Raw genomic sequence first — 24051 nt, 5'->3', positions numbered from 1 at the left:
CTTAATGAATATATACTTTTAAATGAGCAGTAGTGATGTCCTCAATTCTACCATATAAACACTCATAATAATAGTACTTGTTCTCCTTAGAGGGCTAGAGGCAGGAAGGAAAGGAAGAAAATAGGAAAAGAAGGGATGAGAGGAAGGAGGAGATAAGGGAGGAAGGATATATTTATTAAATGCCTTTTAAATGAAAGGTACTATGCTAAACACTTTACAAATATTATGTTGTTTGACCCTCAAACAACCTTGTGAGGAAAGTGCTATTTTTAGAATCATCTTACAATAGAGAAAATTGAACCAGAGAGAGGTTAAATGATTTGCACAGGGTCACATAGCTAGTATTTGAGGTGGAATTTGAACTCAGATATTCCTGACTGTAGGCCCAGTGTTCTATCCACTAGATCCAGAGAGGAGTCCTTGACAAGAGAAGCATCTGATACCTATTTCTTATCTCCCAGCCTGCTAGATTCATCCCTGAAATTATTATACAGGTTGCTAGCTTTCTTCACCTATCTTCTAATAAACCAGAAACTATTCCTGTAAGGTGTGCTTTAAAAATAGGAAAAATTTGATGTTAGCACCTAATTCTGATATAAGTTGCAGCACTACTGCTGTTGTCTATGATCAAAATTCTTCTTCTTCTTTTTTTTTTTTTTTTGGAGGCTACTTTCTTTTTATTATTTTTTATATGTAAACATATTTATATAATTCTCTTGATATACAAGAAAAATCAGATCAAAAAGGAAAGTAAAGAAAACAAAATGCAAATGAACAGCAATAAAAAAAGTGAGAATGTTATGTTGTGATCCACATTCAGTTTCCACAGTCCTCTCTCTGGGTGTAGATGGCTCTCTTCATCATAAAATCACTGGAACTGGCCTCAATCATCTCACTGTTGCAAAGAGTCACGTCCATCAGAATTGATTGTCATATAATGTTGATGTTGCTGTGCACAATGATCTCCTGGTTCTGCACATTTCACTTAGCATCAGTTTCTGTAAGTCTCTCCAGGCGTCTCTAAAATCATCCTCCTGATCGTTTCTTATAGAACAATAATATTCCATAACATTCATATACCATAACTCCAGTCTCCAATTGATGGGCATCCACTCAGTCTCCAGTTTCTTGCTACTACAAAAAGGGCTGTGTGGTCAAAATTCAATGGGGTTTCTTATTGACTTCCAAGGAATCGCTCTTGCAGCTCCAAACTTTTCTATGTTTCTCATCTGGAGTATAAATTTACTGAGGGACAAGAACCATATTTTTCTTATCTTTGAGTCTTCTGCACCTTGTATAATCCTTTACACATGGTAGGCACTGTTGATGAAATTTAATTTTTTGATTGGATTACTATAGTAGTGTTTGAAATTCAAATAGAAATAGTGGCTGGTAAATTCTGCATAAGGATCAGTGCAAGCATTTTTTTAATACCTCTGAATTAGACTGTTAAATCTAGTTTCCTTAGAGAAACTAAGTGAAGTCTTTGACAAATTTATAGTACCTATTTTCACATTTGTAAAATTTGTAAAAAAATCAAGCTCAGATTTTTTGAGTGTTAATCTTTAATTTTGGAACACAGGAACATAAGCTATGAATGAATTCTGTTGTTTTAGTCATGTCCTACTCTGTGATCCCTTTTGGGGTTTTCTTGATAAATATACTGAAATGGCTTGCCACTTCCTTCTCTAGCTCATTTTACAAATGAGAAAACTGACATAAAGAGGGTTAAGTGACTTGCCCAGGGTGACAGCTAGTAAGTGTTTAAGATCAGATTTGAACTTAGGAAGATGATGTTCTGACTTCAGGCTCTGTACTCTATCCATTTTATTACCTAAATGTTCCTAAATGAGAGAAATAAAATTTTTATAAGATGTCTATCATAATGTTCTTCCATATGGGGTCCTTAAACTTTTCACTCCTCGTCATATGTCTAAAATTTGAAATTTAACATAAAACATTACTATCTTTTCTTTATTCATGTATTCATTTATATAATACTTAGATTTCTCTTTCCTTCTAGTTCTGTTAGTTTTTATTTAAGATGTATAACCTGATTATTTTCACAAGGGAAGTTGTTAATTACTTAAGTTAAACTGATCTAAAACATAGCAATTAAAAATGAAACACAAGATATTTCAGAATCATTGATTTAGAGCTGGAGGAAATACTAGTGGCCATCCTGTTCAGATTGCTTGTTTTTCTTATAAAGAAATTAAAGCCCAGGGAGATTGAGTAATTAAATTTGTCAAGATCACACAAGCAAGTATCCTACATTCTTGGACCCTGATTGTAACCTCGTTTCCCTTACATATTTCCTGCCTCTCTGAAGAGATAGGGAATATTTGCCATTTGTTTGAGAATAGTAGCAGTCACTGGTAGATGGAAGGAGATGAACTGATAATCACCAAACAAAATTAAGAAGAAAGTGGGAACATATCAAATACAATAATATTATTTAGTATGCATTTGTAAAGAAAATAAAAACAAAAACATTGTTGGTAGAGCTGTGAAGTGAATTACTTCTTTGGGAATGTGACCTATAACTTAGTAAAATGTGCATACTTTTTGAACCAGCGATATCATTTTTAAGTCTATACCCCAAAGAAATTAGAGTGGAAAGGGACCTGTATGTATAAAAATATTTATAATTGTTCTTTTTGTAATAGCAAAGAACTGGAAATTAAAAGAGTGCTCATCAACTAAAGAATGGCAGAACAAATTATAGTGCGATGGGGGCAAGTCACTTAACCTGTTTCCTTCAGGTTCCTCATCTATAAGATAAGTTGGAGAAGAAAATGATAAACCACTCCAGTGTATTTACATGAAACAACCTAACAACAGCAAATGAATATAATAAAATTCCACTGTGTTTTAAGAAATGAGAGTTTGGGAATTTTTATTTTTATTTTATTTATTTATTTGTTTATTTATTTATTTTGTTGAGGCATTTGTGTTTAAGTGATTTGCCCAGGGTCACACAGCTAGTAAGTGTTAAGTGTCTGAGACCAGATTTGAACTCAGCTCCTCCTGACTTCTGGGCTACTACACCATTAAGCTACCCAAGTTTTGGAATTTTTTAAAAATTGAATTTGTTTTTATTTATTGTATGAGTATATTCTTGTGTGAAATGCACAAGAAGACATGGAAAAATCTTTTTTGTTTTTTAAATGTTTTTAAAAGTTTTTTTAATAGGAACTTTTAATATAAACATAATAGAAATGTGAACATTCAAAAACAAAGACTAAGAAGATCGTTTATAAAACAACTTCTGTTATATAGTTGCTTTTTTTTAAGCTTATGTTCAATATATTATAGAAGTAACAAATTGCTTCATTTATCTGTGTCTTCTGAACTGTTTTTCAACTGAACTCATCATTTCCTTAGTGTGAAACTCCTCTTCACCAATGCAGTTCATCACCTGCTCTGTAATTTGAGAGATGCCTGTGATATTTCCCCCTAAATTGTCTCTCATATAAACCTTATCTTCCCTAACAATCAGAAAATTAAAGTTAGTGGAACAGAAAATGCAAGCTAGTATTACCAACTTCTTCAACTTTACCTTCATAAACCAAATTGGTGCATATTACTGTTGGCCAAAAGAACATTGGGAGAGAGGGAGAGAGAGAGAGAGAGAAACTTGTTCCTTTGTAGTTTTCTAAATATGTTAAATGAAGACAGGCCATGAAGGCTATATCTATGAGGCTAATTTAGTTGGGGAAAAATAGAAAAAAAGAGTAAGAAACTTTTTTTGATATTATGCTCTAAAATAGTGCTACTGAAAATCTATGATACCTATATATATAGAAAAGAGTAGAGATAAAGCTTTGAAACTACTAGCTCTCCTTTCTAGTCTAATGATGATGAAAAAAAATATTCACTCCTTTTTCCTCCCTTCTTACCCTCATTTGCTTAGTAGGACATGTATGAAGTGCTGTCACATGGAAAAGATAATTGACTTGATCTTAAAAAAAGAAAAAAAAAGCATGTTTTTGTTCAGATACTGATACAACTAGACCAGCTCTGTGGTCCTTCTGAACTCTTTAAGAGTCTGTGATCATTTTAATAATCTAAAGTGGAAGAAGACTACTGAGGAAAGCATATATTCAATTACTAAGAAGGAATTTTGATTTTCTAAACACTGCCAGAGGAGTCTACTGAAAACACCTAATAAGACTTTCCTAACACATGGATTTCTTCCCCAATCAAACTCTTTAAGTTTTATTTCTCTGAATAGTTATAGTGATGCTTATATAGTCTGTTAGGACAGAGATAAATCTGTTTGAAAAAAAGAACACTTATTTAGAAATAGCAAAAGCCAGAATTCACATATTTGAGGACATTTCCCTTCTGTATGTAAAACAGGGCTTCTTAAATTTTTTCTACTCTCAACTTTTGGTGAGAGAAATTTTTTTGCCTGAGAAATTTTTTTGGAAGCTCACATATATAAAATAGATATTCAAATAAATATTTACTGATAATAACTCAATAATTTAGCAACCACCACATTGTTTTATACAACCCCAACAAGAGGTTATACGCAGTTTAAGAAGCTTTGTTGTCTAAGAAATTTAACTAGCATAATTTTTCATAAATGATGAATTCCAGATTCCTATTAAAAATGAGCTATCACCTTCATTTGAAATTAAATATGAGGATATCAAGAAGAGACCAAAAATATTAGAAAGATCAGACTCAATACAAAAACTTAACTCTCTACTATGCTATATCATACTGCTCATGAATGAGTAAATATATAATTATTTGCAACAGTAATTTCAATCAGTTGAAGCATAGCATAGAGAAGCATATATGTTTTTCATGAACACTTTTACTGTCTACATAGTAAATTGATTACAGGAAAGTTCATTCACAAAAAACAACAGAGTACATTTTCTCATCAGAATAATGAAACTACAAGAATATGACATGTAAGGGTAAAATAGACTCAAACCTTATAGAATTTTCATCAGGCAAATTATGGCAGAGCCCTAATATGGGGCTGATACATTCTGGTTCCATTATTTCTAGGTTAATTCAGAATCAACCCTTTTGCTTTCACGTCTTGTTAAAAAGATTACTGAAATAAATTTGTTACAATGATCAAAAATCATAGAATCTTAAAGAGTTCAAAGGGACCCCAGAGTTGATAACTTTATGCTTATTATATTGAGAAAGGGTCCATTACATTATTTTTTAGGGTGGCCCCTTTTACATCTGGATAGACCTAATTTTTAAGAAGCTTTTCCTTTTTAATAAAAAAGATGTTTTCCCCTTAAATTTTCCTTTTGTGTAATTTCTGCCTATTGTTCTAAATTCTTCTCTCTGGGGCCAAAATAAGTCAATTATCTTTTCCCTATATTTGAAGGTGGTTATCACTTCACCAAATCTGATCAAATACTCCTTCAAACCAGTTCTCTCACGATAGGATTTTGAGATTATTGAGTATTCTGGTTGCCCCCTGCTCTCAATACTTCCCAGCCTATCAATGCTCTTCCTACCCAGGACCAAATAGTATTTCAGATGCAGTCTGATCTGCTAGAGCTCAGGAGTACCATTCTACCTCAGACTATGTACTTACTTGAGTGACTGTACTTGCTTGAGTGACTGGGCAAGTCATTTCTACTTTAAAATATAGGGTTGAAATCAGTAAACCACTAAAGTCTCTTCTAATTCTAAATCTGTAATTTTCTGAATCAGAGATCTTTCTAGTCTTGGATACTATATCTTTTTAATGCAGTCTTGCAGATTAGGTTATGTTATCTTTCTTGGATGTCGTACTATTGAATTTGCCCATTAAAATCCACAGATTTCTTTTTGCTAATTGTGCTATTCTCTCTAATCATGTTCCACCTCTGCACCATATTCCATATATTAAGTTCCTTTATTGAATCCAAGTATAAGAGTTTCAAGTTTTCAAACAAGAATTTGGAGTCAGAAGTTTCCTTATTTGGAAAATTCAAGGTTCTGGATTAGTAATCTCCTAGTTGTTTTCCAGTTCTAAATCAAGAATGATTTGAAATTCTTTATAAATCTGTCTTAATCTATGTGTTTCAACTCTATTAAATTTCAAGATGATATTCAGCCTAACAATAGACCAACCTGTCAAAATCTTTTAGAATTATGATGTTATTATCCCGTGTGTTTGATAGTTATCCCATCTTTAAATGGAATAAAAATGTTATCTTCCATGCTTTTCCCTAATCCTCATAAAAATGTTAAAACATTATTAGACTGAGCAAAGATCTTTTATTCTACTAAAGGTTTTCCACCTTTTGGGTCTCAAGTAATTCTAAATCAACCTAATTGTACTTTCTCTAACCCACTCTCCATCTTTATAATAACAGTGGCATTAAAGAGCTTGCCAAATACTTTACTAAAACTAGATAAAACAAATTTCTAATTTGTATTGAAGAATGTTACTCATATTGAAAGGTTGTGAGGTTTTTTTGGGGTGGAGGAGGGAAGTTTGGAACTCCTACCCATTCCAACTTTGTATTGAATATATGCTAAGTTGTTGATGGGTTAAAAAAAAAAAAAAGTAATTAAAATCCAGGATAAATATACCTACAGTTTCCCCTTAATCTATAAGGAACACTGCAAAAAAAAAAAAAAAAAAAAGAGAGAGAGAGAGAGAGAGAGAGAGAGAGAGAGAGAGAGAGAGGAGCTATCAAAATTGAAATTAAGGTAAAGTGAGGCACAAAGTTCTGAGCACATTCAGTTTGTTGGTAAGGTTAGCAGTTAAGTCTTTTGCTTCTCCGAAAGCTAAATTATCTTGAATGAAGGTTGACAGGGTAATTTTATGAGTAACAGGGGGATCATCTAAAAACTAAAAAGTAGCATCATAGGTGGTGAAAACAATATGATTGATTACAAAACCTGCAGCATCATAGAGTCCGAGACAGTATGATTGGCTAGAAATTTGAAGTATAAAGCTAGCAACAACCCCTTCTTCCATTTCTACCTGTGGAATGCTCATTGATAGTGTCCATCTGCATGGTTAGTGTCACAGAGATAACAAATCAAACTCTTGAAGGACTGCCAATGTTGCTGGTATAAAGACTATCTTCCCTGGCATCCACCTGAATCCTTCAAGAATAACAGTTTTCCTTGACACAAGAATAGAAGAGTGATTAGAAGATCTGAACCTCTAAACTGAGCTTGCTTGAGGGTTTATGAGTGATTTTCAGAAAAGCTGAACTTTGAAACTCAACTTGGAGACAAATGAAATGTGACTTAGATAATTACATAAAATGTTAGTAGTGATACCAAATGGAATCAATTACAAAAGAGAATCAATTTGATTTTCTCAATTTTCAGAGCTTAATATTTATTCTTGAGAAAACCATGCTCATTCTTTGTAATCACTGCTTCCCCTTCTAGCTTTTCCCTGACATCCCTTTTAATGACCGACTCTAAATTGTTCCCAGATAATTAGATACTCAACATATTTCACTGAACAATTAAATGATAGACCAATATTTCATATGCTCATTCAGATTGTATAGTACTATAAATGTAGAAATTGGGTTTAAAGTGCATTGGCTCAAGAGCAGATGCTAATAATGGTTTCCTTCCTACTAAAAGTAGAGAAAAACTGTTCATTGAGTGATCTAGATTGTTGGGTTCCTGTTAATAAAGGCTTTACTCTCAGTTGTAAATAGTGCTTGAGTTTTAAAGAATAGATGTAAATGTATAAGTAGAGCTCTTGCTATCATAATAAAGATAGCTGTTTTCATTTCAAACAATGTTTATTCTTTTCTGGTACAACTCTGCCAGATAAATGGTATGATTTAAAAACAACACCGCAGAAATTGGAGGGGACAAGAAAAAGGAAAACTAAGGCAGAGATGAAAATCAGAAAAGATGAAAAACAGAAAATTAGCTCAGTTTGTTCTTTGCATAAAATGTAATAAATTTGCCTTGTGCTTAGATGTTATCTTTGGGGAGAGGGTTGCTGAAAATTTTTAAGAAAAAAATGTAGAGATGACTTTTCTAATCCCTTTAGTACTATTTAAATATAATAACCAAAACAAAAAGAATAGAAAAGCCCCTCCTACTAATATAGCTCCTGCATTTCCCTTCAAACAATCTTTACCCGATTTTTTACTCATCATTTTATCAAGAATTTCTACCTTGTCATTTTCTTCATCCCTAGTTCTTATCTTTTTGCTATAGCTCTTTACTTGCCCTTGGAACTGCATCCTTTATCTTGCCAGTTTTTCCCTTTTGAGTCGCTGGCCCATGTCATAAAAGTCACAGAGAGAATTGAGAGTAGAAGGACAGCATATCAAAGGAAATGAATACTGAAAGAAAACTTAGAAGTAAATGACATCTAAATTCAGTCCCTGATCTCCTGTCCCATTTTACTACTGAGGAAACTGAGATCCAGAGATGTTAAGATGAACTTGGCACTAAGTTACAAAGACTTTTATTGATGTCTCAACTTCTACCACCAAAGAAAATATACTAGAAGTATTCCAACTTGAAATTTTGAATTCATTTTTATTGGAATCCTTACAAAGTGTTAACTCATTAGAGTTGATAGAGACAATAATTATCTAATTTAGCATGGTACAGTATGATCGATCTGATCCTACGAGAAGATGTTATGGACCAGAACTTGAAACAAGGTGTGAAGTGGAATTGAGGAGACAATGTTTAAATCTAGTTTAGCATTGATTTAGTCATATAACAAATAATAGTTCCCAGTGATATAATGATTGGTGTGTACTCGGTGAACAGCATATATAAGCAAGAAGCTCTCAGGGCCAAAGAACACTCTGGGAGATACAGAAGCCCACAAGCCCACTCTCGGAGGCAAAGTCAGATTCATTCCATCTTTCACCTTTGTGCTGGCTGGAGGCTGAAGAAAGCAGAGACAAAGGACAAGCTGCAAGAGCTCTTGGAACCAAGCAGAGAGATAAGCCTCTAAGAAAGCTAACCAGGCCCAAGGAAAGAGATAAAAAAATAAATGTTTGGATTTTATCAGCTGGCTGTATTTAGAGTGATTATTACTCTGAACTGAAACTAAGGCTGCCTCCAGAAAACCTCTCCAAGAAACCTGCTCCCACAGAGAGAACCATTCTATTATAAAAAAGAAGAGAACACCACACATTTTTTCCCACAAAAATATTGATAAATGTTGGTTAGTTTCATAATTAGACTTTTGTGGGTTGTCCTTGTACCCTATACACCATTTAAAACAATTTCATTAGGAAAATCTATTCTGAGTTTCAAATAACTAAAAAATAACCTGTTACTGTTAGTAACTGACTAAAATTAAGTAACAGAAAAATTTAGAATAGGTATTAAAGGTGAAAGTTTATTAATTAATCAATATTAATTAAAATTATCAGTTTCTGAACTCAAAAGATTATGTAGCTATTCAGAGATGAGAGAGTTGAAGCTTAGGAAATTGTGTTTGAAAATCTAAATTATTATAGTTTGTGGGTGGAGAGAATAATGTCATTAGAATTACATGTGATAAAATAATGAAGTCATTAGATTTAGGTTTACATTTGGACAAGCAACTGTAAAATTCTAAAACTTTGCAGTGTGGTTGAACATTTTTTTCTCCCCTTAATATTCCTTAATTCATGTTTTCATGTAGTCTTGCTTGACAGATGTTATTGTTCAGTTTCTAATGTTGGAATTTTTCATCTGAATTTAAATTTTTGCTAGCTTCCCCCTGGAGCAAGTAGTTTAAGCACCATTTTCCTGTAATTGTATCTCAGAACACAATAAAATCATTCCCTCCATTGCCAACTTTCCAAGTAGTATATCTGCTCATGCTTAGTTGAAGAATGATAAAATTATGGAAGGATTAACTCAGTGTGGAAGCTTAGATGAGCTTGTGGGCTGGAAGAGCATATTATAAGAGGGTGAAGACTTGGAACAGTACAGAGTGGTCTCTTGGCACTCTGAGAGCTCTTGCATTAGTCAAGGAAGTAGGTCATTATTTTCAAGTTAGTACAATAGTGACTCCAAGCAGCAGATTTCTTTTACACCTTCTGTTGCAATCTGGCTGGTTAGTAGCATAGCTCTTGGGGTTTTTTTTTTCCTTTTCTTTTTGAATTAGCTATTTGAATGTACCAGATTTTTTCTATTATGTTTCACAACACTTAAGCTAAATGTTTTTGATATATAATGAAGTAGCACAGCCATTAAACAGAAGTAAATTTGGGTAATATACTCTAAAAATTATGATGTGGATATTTCTAAGGATAAATAAGTTAATAAACAACAAAGATAAAGTCCTTTTTCTGGCTTTCCTATTTTAGTTTTCTTTTTATGGGACCCTTTCTGAAATTAATTTGGACAGAGCTTTTCTATTTTCTTTGCATCTTGTTGCTATTATCTTCTTGCTTCCAGGGGGAAACTGACAATGTGTTTGCATCTTAGAGTGGTGTCCACTGAATACTTTAAAGCAGTACAACTTGAAGGATGTTGGGCAAACTATCAAAAAAAGGCACAATTTAATGTTATAACCTTAATACCCGGAACTCTTTTTCCCCTATCTCTTGATATACCAAAAGACTAAAATAGGAGCTTTTAAACTGTAATCCTCAGATTCCTAAGAGGTCTCCAGATAGGTTTCAGGCAGGTCAGTGAATTAGAATGGAAAAAAAAAAAAAAAACCACACCTGTGTGTTCATTAACTTTTAGTTTTTTGAGTTCAAATCTAGCTTCAGACACTTTCTAGCTGAGTAATAATATGCCTCAGTTTCACATCTATAAAGTGTGCTGGAGAAGGAAATGGCAAACTACTCCAGTATCTTTGCCAAGAAAACCCCAAATAGGGTCATAAAGAATAGGCTATAACTGAAAACAACAAACTGTATTCTGCATTTAAAATAGGAAGGGATCTACAGTTTGGTCACCAGTTCCTAGCTGGTGCCCTGAAAGATATTTTTCTATCAAAGTTTGGCTTAAAGTCCAGTGCTGACTTAAGAAGCCACTCCGTGGTAAGGTAGCAAAGAAGGACACATGCCCCCAAAATCTAACTCATATTGTGCTTGGAAATTTTTAACACCAATTTTATTCCTTAAGGACCTAATGCATTCTTAACCAGGTCCAGTTTAATACATCACTGAACATTAGATAACTTTAACAGAGATTAATTTATTTGAAGATTCATTAGCACTTACTATTTTCTGGTGGAGAACAAAGATAAGAACACAGCAGGTAAGTGTGAATGGGGAGAAAATTTTTAGTGTTCACTTAGACGTTAGAAGCATCAAGTCACTGCCTAGCTGGAAGATGGTGCTGTTTGTTCTTCAAGACCCTGAGTATTTATGTTGGGCAGCATGAGGGTACCAAGTATCTTGAAGAATAGCATACTTCTTATATATGTCATCAGACTCAGTGGATGACTCGGTTAATTTTGCTAACCTCATTTTTTTCTTTCTTCTTTAGTTTAGTTTTAGCCTTTGAGGGTAAAAAAGTGTTATGTTTGAAAATTAAGGTGACATTAGAACAGAATATTTATATTAAAGACAAAAAAGTATATAATCAGAATAAGAATTCAAAGATTTCTAGAATTTGGAAGAGGGAACTTACTGGTCATACAGTCCTGCCTTATAACTATGCTAGAGTATTAAAGACATTCTGTGAGTTCATATTTAGTATACCTGAGGGGTATAGAAAGTTTCCTCAGATGACTTATTTTTTCAGTAAATCAAACTTACTTTCCTCTATTTTTATTTAATTTTTTGACAGCAATTTTGCAGGTTTCCAAAGCTAATGACAATGTTGTCGGTGGTATTTAATTATTTCAGTCATGTCTGACTCTTTGTGACCATTTGGAATTTTCAGATATTGTAGTGGTTTGCCATTTCCTTCTCTAACTCATTTTATGGATGAAGAAACTGAGACAAAAAGGGTCACATAGCTAATAAGCATTTGCTTACTCTCCTTTTACATTTTTTTTTTTTTTAGTATTGCCAGTAACTTTGCAGATTTCTGAAGTGAATGAATTATAAATAAGCATTAATTAAGCCATCTGTTGAAATATAGTTTTGGACAGACATGTTAATATTTCTTGATGATAATCATGAGGTCTAGTCACACGTGGCCAATCTATTTCTGTGCATTGCTTTTGTTAAGTTGACAGTGAAGTTTGTTATAAGCCAAAAATGCTTCCCATTTTATATATTTTGAAAAAATTTGACTTTATTGCTAAATATATATATTTTTTTATCACTAAGCTTTTTCCCTTTGTTTCTGACAGGACTGGGTAAGACAAAAAGAAAGACAAGCACAAGAGATGCCTCTCCCACCCCTAGTACAGATGCAGAATATCCATCTAATGGAAGTACTGCAGACAGGATTTATGACCTCAACATCCCAGCCTATGTAAAATTCGCATATGTTGCAGAGAGGGAGGATGAACTCTCCCTAGTGAAAGGATCCCGGGTCATCGTGATGGAAAAGTGTAGTGATGGCTGGTGGCGAGGTAGCTACAATGGACAGATTGGCTGGTTTCCTTCTAACTATGTTGTAGAGGAACTTGAAGAAGCAACAGCTGATTCCCCGAGTTTTCTCAGTTTAAGAAAAGGAGCATCAATGAGTAATGGCCAGAGTATGAAAGTGCTCCATATTGTTCAAACACTCTATCCTTTCAGTTCTGTTACAGAGGAGGAGCTCAACTTTGAAAAAGGGGAAACAATGGAAGTTATTGAAAAACCTGAAAATGACCCAGAATGGTGGAAATGTAAAAATTCCCGAGGGCAAATTGGCCTTGTTCCTAAAAACTATGTAGTCATCTTAAGTGATGGTCCTGCCATGAACACTTCCCATCCACCTCAGATAAGCTATACAGGGCCATCTTCTACGGGACGGTTTGCTGGAAGAGAGTGGTATTATGGGAATGTTACACGACATCAGGCTGAATGTGCCCTTAATGAACGAGGTGTTGAAGGTGACTTCCTTGTTAGAGATAGTGAATCTTCGGTAAGTACTATTCAGTTTCCAAATCTTCATCTTGCTAATTTGATTGTTTCTTTTGTTTGTTTGTCTTTTATGGACTAAAAAAAGGTATGAGAATTAAATATTTGAGTACTTCAAAACAGCTATGATATTTGTTGTCCTGAATCTACTCCCACTGACACAAAAAGCTACCCCTCTGGGACTTAGTGAACAGTATATTGTTTGAAGAAAGAAATTCTTGCTAAAAAGAATTTCTTGGGGCAGCGAGGTGGTGCAGTGGATAGAGCACCAGCCCTGAAGTCAAAAGGACCTGGGTTCAAATGTGGCCTCAGATACTTAACACTTCCTAGCTGTGTAACCCTGGGAAAGTCACTTAACCCCAATTGCCTCAGGAAAAAAAAGAAAAGAAAAGAATTTCTTATTTGGAGACTGATCTTCTAAGTATGAGTCTCTCCACACTTAACTAATGCTGCTCTTTGAACAGAAAATAAATAGCATGCCATCTCACCTGTACTTGAAAGCTTTAAAAAAAATTAAATATTAGATTATTAAATGTTTTAAAAATAGATTTTGAAATATATAAAATTGAAAATGATCATACATAAAATTGCATATTATTTACAATTTTTTGAAATGTGTATTAACTTGAACAAAAACTGATCCTTTTCAAACCCTTTTAGCTTGGTAAGTGTTATAGGTTTTTATTTTGCTGGCATAGTGTTTTGGGGTGTAAAGTCACCTCCATAATACAGTGAGGCATTGCTGGGATTTCATTTCATTTCTTCATGGTGTGGAAGGAAAGGCAAACATATGAATTGTGTTAGTAGCAGCATATGAGAGTATGTGACACATTTTTGAGCTTCTCTTTTAGGGAGAAAGTACAGAAACTGATGTTAAAACTGTTTCAAAAATTGTTTACTAGAGTCTAAAGGAATAGTTGTTCACTTACTTGCTGTTATAATTTATGCTTATTTCATTCTTTCTGCCAGAACACCTTCCTCCTCCTTGGAGGCAAGGTGAATGAGAAACTTGAGTTTATTGTCTATGGATAACTAAAGTATTTATTAGGTTTATTATCTGTTTCCAGTGATTTTTCTACTATGTAGATACAAATAAAATTGCTTTTCATTGTTGACATCATAAAGTTCCTCTTCTGTGAATAATTTTTTTACCCATTCATTAATATAGTATTTTCTTTATATCAAAGGTATGAGTACTTCACTGTTAATAGTTATGCTTTCTGAAGTGCTATTGATTTTTTAAATCCTGCCCCCTCCGACAGGTCATCTTTATTGTTGGTATTGCAGACATCATTTTTGAATAGCTTTTCAATAATGTAAGAGTATTACTAAAATAATTGTGGCTCTTTTAAGTGATCAGAAGTAAGTTAGTGATATTAGTACCACAGTTAACAGTTCAATTATGCTTCGAATATATCCAAAACTTTATACCTCCCTTTGGGATTTTCTAGTGAAAATACTGGAGGGGTTTACCATTTCCTTTTTCAGATCATTTTACAGTTGAGGAAATTGAGGCAAAGAGGGTTAAGTAACTTGTAACTTAAGTAACTCAGAAAATATCTGAGGCTGAATTTGAATTCAGGAAGATAAAACTTTCTTACTTTGGGTCCAGTGTGCTATTCAGTGCCATCCAACTGTCCCATCAATATCACATGAATTGCTTAAATTTATCCTTGTGAGGAGGCCAGTATTATGTAAGCAAAATTTCTTCATTTACTGTATAAAAGATTATCTTAGCTAGTTTTCATAAGTCTCATTTTTTTCTAACCCTAGTTTGGACATCTATATAATAAAAGATCCCCCCCAAAAAAAATTTTGACTATAAGAGTGTAACATAATTTACCTTGTTTGTTCATTGTATTGATTCTAATTTCATTCAATCTATTGATTTTTAAGTTTTAGAATTTACTATTTTTTTAACTTCTGTATTTTATTTCTTACTATGAAAATATTAATGCCTCTGTGAATCAAATCATTATATATTTAACATTTCACATTTCTAATCATGGATTTGAAAGTAGAGGTTTCATTATTTCAGATAGTTATTAAAATGAGATTTTTTGCATCTTCAAGGCATTAGGAGGATATCATCATGGTAGAAATTGCAATTGTTTTTAATGATAATAACTTTATGGAACTGGAAAAATCTCTCTCTCTTTTTTTTGCTTGAGCAAGCAAGCATAGAGTATGTCTAAGCATACTACCTCTGGGATTTTTTTTTTTTATCATGTCCAATATTCTTTCTGGTAGGTCATTGCATTAAATCATTTTCAGGGGTTGTAAGTTCTGTTTATAGCTTCTTTGATATTATGTTCATATCTTCACAAAAAAATCATATATATATGTATATATAAATATGTATATATATACACATAATACATATGTACTATATGTATACATATATAGCAGAACTTTTAGCCTCTTAGAAACGAAACTAAGAAAAATACTGAAACCCATTATGGCATAATACCTAATTTATCCCAGTTTATTATTTTGGGGAAAAAATTTAGCCTCCTCTAGAAGCTTACCCACTGGAAAAATCTCTTTTTCACTGGGATGGAGATGCACTGGAAAGAGCATTGAACTTGGATCAGCAAAGATCCAGATTCAAATTCAACCACTGATAGGAGATTTTATGAGTTTACACAGAGTATAATAAGGATCTGAGAAACATTCACACCCACCAAACTCAGAAATAGAAGGATTTAAATCCAGTTTCCAGGTTAAAAATTCATTATGGGGGCAACTAGTTGGTGTAGTGGATAGAGCACCAGCCCTGAAGTCAGGAGAACCTGAGTTTAAATCTGTTCTCAAACACTTAACACTTTCTGGCTGTATGGCCCTGAGCAAGTCACTTAACCCCAATTGCCTCAGCAAAAAAAAAAAAAAAAAAAATAGTAATGATGGGAGGAAGGAAGGAAAGAAGGCAGCAAGCATGTGTCAGGCACTGACTTAAATGCTTTACAAATATTACCTCATTTTGATCAATTTTGATAGACTTAGCTTTCTTTATAGCACATAAGCACTTAACTGTATATTTCAGCGTTGTTGTAACAAATTCTAAATGAATTCTATAGTCACTCAAGAGTTTGACTTAACTAGCTGCATAGGGAAAAAGAAAAGTGAATGAAGAATGTTTATTGTACATATGTTGTATACCATAGGTTAGACAAGCCATTAAGTTTATCCGTGTGTGTGTGTGTGTGTGTGTGTGTGTGTGTGTGTGTACAGAGAGAGAGAGAGAGAGAAGAGAGAGAAAAGACGTGGACAGTGGGCCAGTTCCAGAATTGAACAGAAAAAAGAGCACAAAAGATTGCTTTTATGAAATTGCAGAGCTGTGTTAATGGTCCTGAGTTTTTCCTTGAAATAGACCCATCTCTTTGATATCATTCCTGTGTATGATGCATAATTCCAGTCTCTGGAAAAATGAAATTAGGGATTGGCCAAAAGATAATGAAGTGGTACTTGGCAGATAAGAATGATCTAGTACATTGCAAATAAGGACCTGTACCAGGGGATTAGCATAGAGCACAGAAGTATCAAACCTACAGCCTGAGGGTTGCATCTCCTCACTGCTATCTAAATCCAATTAAAATGTAATTGGGAATATTTTTAACAAAATAAATAAAAATGCAAAGACCATAGATATGTTAATAAGTAATTTTTCAAAAAATATATGTTCTCAGGAATCCTTATATATAGTTTAGTGGCCCCTGATTTTTTCTCTCTCCTCTTCTTTTTAATTAAAACTTTTTTATTTTTCAAAACATATGCGTGGATAATTCTTCAGCATTAGCCATTGCAAAATCCTGGGCTCCCACGTCCTCCCCTAGAAGGCAAGTAGTCTACTATATGTTAAATCCAATATATGCATACATATTTATACAATTATCATGCTGCACAAGAGAAAAAGTGAGGCAAAAAAAAAAAAAAAGTAAGCAAACAACCATAAAAAGAGTGAAAATTCTATGTTGTGAATCACACTCAGTTCCCATGGTCCTCTCCCTGGATGTAGATGGCTCTCTTCATCACTGAACAATTGGAACTGGTTTGAATCGTCTCATTGTTGAAGAGAGCCATGTCCAGCAGAATTGGTCGCCTTATAATCTTGTTGCTGCTGTTTATAATGATCTCCTGCTTCTGCTCATTTCACTGAGCAACAGCTCATGTAAGTCTTTCCAGGTCTGTTTCTTTCTTTCTTTTTTTTTTTTTTTTAATTTATTTAATAATAACTTTATATTGACAGAATCCATGCCAGAGTAATTTTTTACAACATTATCCCTTGCACTCGCTTCTGTTTCGATTTTTCCCCTCCCTCCCACCACCCCTTCCCCTAGATGGCAAGCAGTCCTATATATGTTAGATATGTTGCAGTATATCCTAGATACAATATATGTTTGCAGAACCAAACAGTTCTCTTGTTGCACAGGGAGAATTGGATTCAGAAGGTAAAAATAACTCGGGAAGAAAATCAAAAATGCAAATAGTTCATATTCATTTCCCAGTGTTCTTTCCTTGGGTGTAGCTGCTTCTGTCCATCATTTATCCATTGAAACTCAGTTAGGTCTCTTTGTCAAAGAAATCCACTTCCATCAGAATACATCCTCATACAATATCGTTGTTGAAGTGTATAATGATCTCTCCAGGTCTGTTTCAAATCATCCTGCTGGTCATTTCTTACAGAACAATAATACTCCATAACATTCATGCACCATATTTTATTCAGCCATTCTCCAATTGATGGGCATCCATTCAGTTTCCAGTTTCTTGCCACTACGAAAAGGGCTACCATAAACATTTTTGCACATGTGGGTCCTTTTCCCTCCTTTAAGATCTCTTTGGGATATAAGCGCAGTAGTAACACTATTGGATCAAAGGGTATGCACAGTTTGATAACTTTTTGAGCATAGTTCCAAATTGCTCTCCAGAATGGTTGGAGCTGTTCACAGTTCCACAAACAATGTATTAGTGTCCTAGTTTTCCCACATCCCCTCCAACATTCATCATTATATTTCCCTGTCATCTTAGCTAATCTGAGAAATGTGTAGTAGTATTTCAGAGTTATCTTAATTTGCATTTTTCTGATCAATAGTGATTTAGAGCACCTTTTCATATGACTAGTAGTAGTTTCAATTTCTTCATCTGAAAGTAGTCTGTTCATATCTTTTGACCATTTGTCAATTGGAGAATGGCTTGAATTCTTATAAATTTGAGTCGATTCTCTCTATATTTTAGAAATAAGGCCTTTATCAGAACTCTTGAATGTAAAAATGTTTTCCCAGTTTTTTGCTTTCCTTCTAATCTTGTCTGCATTAGTTTTGTTTGTACAATTTTTTTTTAATTTAATATAATCAAAATTATCTATTTTGTGATCAGTAATGATCTTCAGTTCTTCTTTGGTCTCAAATTCCTTCTCCACAGATTTGAGAGGTAAATTATCCTATGTTCTTCTAATTTGTTTATAATATCATTCTTTATGTCTAGATCATAAACCCATTTTGATCTTATCTTGGTATACGGTGTTAGGTGTGGGTCAATGCCTACTTTCTTCCAATACTAGTTTCCAATTTTCCTAGTGGTTTTTATCAAATAGTGAGTTCTTATCCCAAAAGCTGGGATCTTTGGGTTTGTCAAATACTAGATTGCTGTAGTTATTGACTATTATGTCTTGTGAACCTAACCCATTTCACTGATTGACTCTTCTATTTCTTAGCCAGTACCAAATGGTTTTGATGACTCCTGCGTTGTAATATAGTTTCAGATCTGGTGCAGCTAGGTGGCCCCTGCTTCTTTTTGGGTTTGACAACACTGTTATTAGCAAAAGATATGACTTGGTAAAAAGATGAGTTAAGCCATGTATCAGGAATGAGGGATATTGATAAACAACTTAGGGATCAATATCCAAGCAATGTCCAGAGAATTGGCAGTCCTTCAGCCCTGTTGGATGAGATATCCTTTCACAAGTTTGTTTGTACCAAGACAACAGCTAAGGTCTCACATGATGGGAAGTCAAGGATAGATTTCATTCTTCAGCATTGTGGTGGGCAGTCATGCCAATGAAATCATAGATTCTCTGAGGTATCAAAATAATGGAGTTGAATAGAGATAAACCTTAAAGGTAACTCAAATATTCATACTTAATATATAGAACTCTTTTCCCTTTCTTAGACTATGTGGAAAAATCAATTCAAGAAACATTTATTAAAGTTCATTTTGTAAGTAAAGTATATTATAATCAAAAACATGAAAATAGAACAAAAAGGTCTTGAGGGTGTTCACCCAAAATGTTAGAAATCCTCTAAGCTTATTTCTATTCCCATTGTAGAATATATTTTCTAGTTGTCCCCTAGATAGAGCATTCTTTCTTAAGCTTTAACATTTTTATCTTTGCCTCCCCCTCTTCTTTCTAAGGTTTCTACAGAACAGCACTCTTCCTTAATGACAACATTAACTTAGATATGTTAAAATCTAGTAGATCATGCTTTATCTAATATCAATTACTTCGTAATTTTCTTGAAGAGAAACTTGGGAGAAAGCTTATGCCCTGCTTGAAATCTGGGAAGCTACTTCATTTCAGTAATACATAGAGAATGCGTAGAAGAAAAATCTTCTGCATGTGGCTAACAATCAATTTCATGTTGATTTTCATTTATATGCTTTTATTTCAAAGTACAAATGTAAATTCCTTGAGGGCAAGGATTGTTTCATTTTTGTCAGCACTGAGCATGGTGTTCAGCATATCATGGGCACTTAAAATAAATTCAACTTAGTTCATTGTCGCATTGGTTCTGTCATTGTGAAGACTATGGAAAACACAAGCATCCTATCCTTCCAGAAGGCCATAGTTGTATCTACCTCCTCTTTGCTCATTCTTTTTCTTGAATTGAATTAGACCCTAAATATAGAAGTCAAGACCTTGGGGTCCTTCCTCAAAGAAACATTTAACAGAAAGGAAAGGAGTTGAGTGGATAGATGAGTTTTAAACTCTTGACTTGAAATTTCCATAGCTTTCTCTCTATACTGTGCTCTTAATAAATTGTTCTATTTGGGGGGGTTTTGTAATGCAGTATGTACCAACTCATCCTTTGGAGAATCTCCCTAGGTCAATGAAATTTAACCCTGGAGCAAACAGAAGTGTTTGGAGAACTACTTTCCTGCTTATTTTACTAAACAACATGCAATATACACCACAACCCTTTCTTGACAACTAAGAGGTATCATTATGAGCTCAGTTGTTGTAGTAGGTTGTAGTACAGTGATGGCCTGGCGGGAAATAGAAGTGAATAGGACTTAACCTTAGCTTGCCTTTCATTAAGTGTTCATGCCTTCCTTTTTGTAGTTGGTAGATCTACCAGCACAGTGATGCCTACAGGCATTACTGGGTGGCGGGACTGTTTAATCTCTGTTACCTCCTCTCACAGCAGTCTAGGTAGTCACTCATCTGCTGTTCTCTGATCCATGATTCTGCTTCTGCTGTTTGCTGCTTTCTTCCTTGTGTACTCTTTATTTCTTGTTTTCGCTTACCTTTCCCTCTTGATTTCTCAGCTTTTCTTACCTTTCATGTGAATAATCATAGCCACTTTTTTTTTTTTTTTTTGATTTTGGTATCCCCAACCTTAATATATGCTTTGCACATAATATGTGCTTATTTGGTTTGGATTAGAGGGAAGGAATAGATAGTCCCCTGGCATTTTAAAATTTGTAACATAAATAACACAATTGTCTTTAAATAGATGAACCTTACCCTAAATTATTTGTAGCTCCATAAATTGCTTACTTAGTTATTCTTTCTTTAGTGTTGTATACATGACAACTGCAGTCTTTAAAATATTTTCTGCTTTTTTCTATGTCCTCCATTTAATCTTAAAATACTTGTAGCTTAAAATATAATCATTATAAAAATAAAATATTATCAGTAACATACAATGCAATAAAACCATGAACACACAATTTTTAATATTGCAGTAGGGAGCAAATTTATATAAAACAATTGGTTTCCCACTTACACAAACCATCTCCTGAACATTTGTTGTTATATAAAATTGTTTATTTCAGTTGTTTGACACATTTGCCATATTTGGCATATGATATATTTCATATATTCCTTGCTGGAGTACATATGAGCAGAATATTTTATTTCAAAAAAAATCAGAACATCCTAACTTTGGAAGACATCTCTAAAGCTAACCTTTGGATGATTCTAAGTGTTAAAAAATTATTCCTTCCATTGAACCTAAATATGTAACATGTAATATCAATCCCTTGTTGCAGGGAATGCTGTCAGAGCCCAAGCACAGCTTGGCTGTGTGTGTGTGTGTGTGTGTGTGTGTGTGTGTGTGTGTGGAGAGAGAGATGAGATGAGATTGTATTTTTTTCCCCTCATTTTCTTCTTCCCCCTAATTATCTTGAAAAAGAGGGTAATATTACCTATAAGAATATCTTTTGTTTAACTTTTAAGTGGTTATTGTGTTTTAATAGAGGAGATTATATAAGAAAACTGAACTCACATAGAGAACTTTATTAATGTAAATTTTAGATCTAAGGCATTGAGTGTTGATATATTTGAACCTTTCTTCACTAGTACAAGAAAATTATTTTACCAGTGCAAAGGAATACCTGCTCTGCAACTTAGCTGTAGGATTAATTGATTTTACTTTTCTCATTTGTATAGTGAGGGAATTGGATTGGATGATCTAAGTCCACCTAGCTCCTTTTTTAAGGTGATTGAGTTTAATTCTGTGATTGTTATAGAGGTTCGAGAGGAATTGTTTTTTCCAATGAAAAGGTCATTTTGGAAGCTCTTTGTAAATTGAGATAGGAATGCGTTGGCAGAGGTCCACCTGAAGCTCTAATGTAGTAAAGATGCTCTTCTAGAAACTGTGACAAGTGATCACGACTTAAATGTGAGGGACAGGGATAGTGTTTAGCTTCAGAGTGTGAGGCTTTTAGAATTTGTGTCAAGATTTGTCATAATTCCTATGTTTTAATTATGGACATTTAATGTATATATGTATGTGTGCAAATACACACATGCACACAAATATTTTTTTAACTGGACTTGTGATATCATTCATAGAAAGAGCTACAGGTAAGGGACTTCTTCTACCAGAGCAAATGGGCACATTCTGTACAATAGCTAGTTCTGTAGAACTGTCTGGGACCCCTAGGCACCAAATGACTTGTCTAAGGTTACATAGGCAGTATGTGTGATTTGAAACTAGATCTTTGTGACTCCATAGCCAGCCCTCTATCCATTCTGACAGGCTGCCTATTAGCATAAATTCATGTATAATTTATGTTATATTGTATTATATATTGTTATATGTTTGTATTATGTTATACTATATTATCATTTTATACTATATATTTATTTAAAGTAGTAGTGATATTTGGAAGATTTTGTTTTTAAGTGTATTTGTACTTATGGGAGGAAGCATGCTATAGTGAAAAACCAGTGGAGTCAAAAGATGTAATTTTGCTTCCTATTCTTTTTAGCTGAGTTGCAGAAATCACAATGGATCTTATCATAAAAGCACTTTGTTGCCTCAGTTTCCTCCTCTATAAAATGCAGATCCTAATATTTGAACAGTTTTATCACACTTACATGAGAATAAAAATGCACTAATATATTTAGAGCTCTTTAAAGTTTATAAAATATTATGCAAATATACATTTTTATTGTTATAATTTAGTACTTTAAAAGATCTTTTATTTCATTAGTGTGAATTCTTCCTTTTTTTCTATAGTAATGGTTTTCATTAATCTCTGTGGCCAAAAATGCATCACATGAACCTCCTGAATATAAGTAAATCTTGCCACATCTAGTCAGGCTGGGCCTCCCTCCCATAGCTTGTCTTTCTAGCTCACTTGGACTTAACCACTGCCTATTCCCCGGTTATTGCTTTCCAGGATCTAGGGATCCTTTCACTCCTCATTTAGGCATCAGAGTAAGCCTTTATCGTTTTTAAAAATCCATACTAAGAAAAAATGATCATAGTACCGTGTAGTTTTAGCTGTGGTCACAGCTAGCTAAATGAAGGACTGTAACTAAAATTCATGACTTTTGACATAATGATGTTTGTGCACTTAATCTCTGCCATGTTGCAGATGAGGTACCTTTCTAGCAGAGTTTGTGGTAGCTTTCTAGGGAAATGGAAGAAGGGAAGAAAGGAGAGAGTTATTGAGCTTTCTAATAATATTCATCAAGAATTAGCAAATTAATGAATACTACCTGTGCTGACACTTCTTTTTGCCTAGTGGTTAACTAAATTGTGCTGTCCTCATTAGATGTGGAACCCAGCAGAATAATAAATTGTGCTTAGGTTTGTGCTTTTGTTCTGAAGACTGATTGTTTTTGTTTTTTGTTTAAAACAGAACAATAACATCAAAAAAAAAAAAGTCCTCTCTTGATGTCCTTGATGTAATGATACCAGTCAGACATTTAAAAGAATAAATTGGTCATTAGGTTGTAAATAGAATAGTTAGCTGAGGTAGAGGCTTTTTACTTTTCTGGCTGATCATTTTTACATATCAGCTGCTTGCTGGTTCATATATGTTAACTGATCTGTAATAAACATGCTGACATACAGAGAATTTTTTTCCTCATCTCCTCACCTACTGCCAAAGAACAGTAACTTTCTTTTTGTATTAATTGCCTCCTGACTGTGTAAGATGATAGGAAACCCTATGTGTGCCAGCCTGCACAGAGAAATGGGGAAGGTGTATCCTTTTCCCCGTAGTATTGCCTTCATTCTCCTACCTTGCCATTTGTAAACCTTCTTGCTTCTCTAACACTGAAGTTGGGGGGGGAGGGTTATACTGCCACTTTCATATTTACTGCCTCCTTTATCTAGTAGGTTAGCAACCCTCCTTATATTCATTTCAGCCATTTAATGGGAAAAACATGTATGCATGTATACACATATCCACAAAGAGCCAAAAAGAAAAAAACAAAACTGGTTTTTTTTACCACCAGCATTCGTATGTATTGCAATGCAGTGTCTCAAACATTTTGATGCATTTTTAAATTTTAGTACTTTCAATCTTCAATATCTTAAACTACACTGAGACTTTAAGGACACCCAATATAATTTGCACGCTT

At 33.8% G+C, this 24051-nt stretch overlaps 1 protein-coding gene across 3 annotated transcripts in view; it reads left to right on the top strand.

The window, feature by feature from the left end:
* NCK2 (NCK adaptor protein 2) overlaps window positions 1-24051 on the top strand; it is a 193052-nt gene that overhangs the window by 150445 nt on the left and 18556 nt on the right. For all 3 annotated transcript variants that reach the window (XM_051984306.1, XM_051984307.1, XM_051984308.1), the window contains one exon: window positions 12233-12954. In XM_051984306.1, the coding sequence (XP_051840266.1) occupies window positions 12233-12954 (722 nt within the window). The remainder of the gene's footprint in view (window positions 1-12232; window positions 12955-24051) is intronic.

The sequence above is a fragment of the Antechinus flavipes genome, chromosome 3 (genome assembly GCF_016432865.1).
Source record: "Antechinus flavipes isolate AdamAnt ecotype Samford, QLD, Australia chromosome 3, AdamAnt_v2, whole genome shotgun sequence".
NCBI lineage: Eukaryota > Metazoa > Chordata > Mammalia > Dasyuromorphia > Dasyuridae > Antechinus > Antechinus flavipes.
Note: the sequence above shows the minus strand (reverse complement) of the source record. Positions and strands in the feature narration are given on the sequence as shown.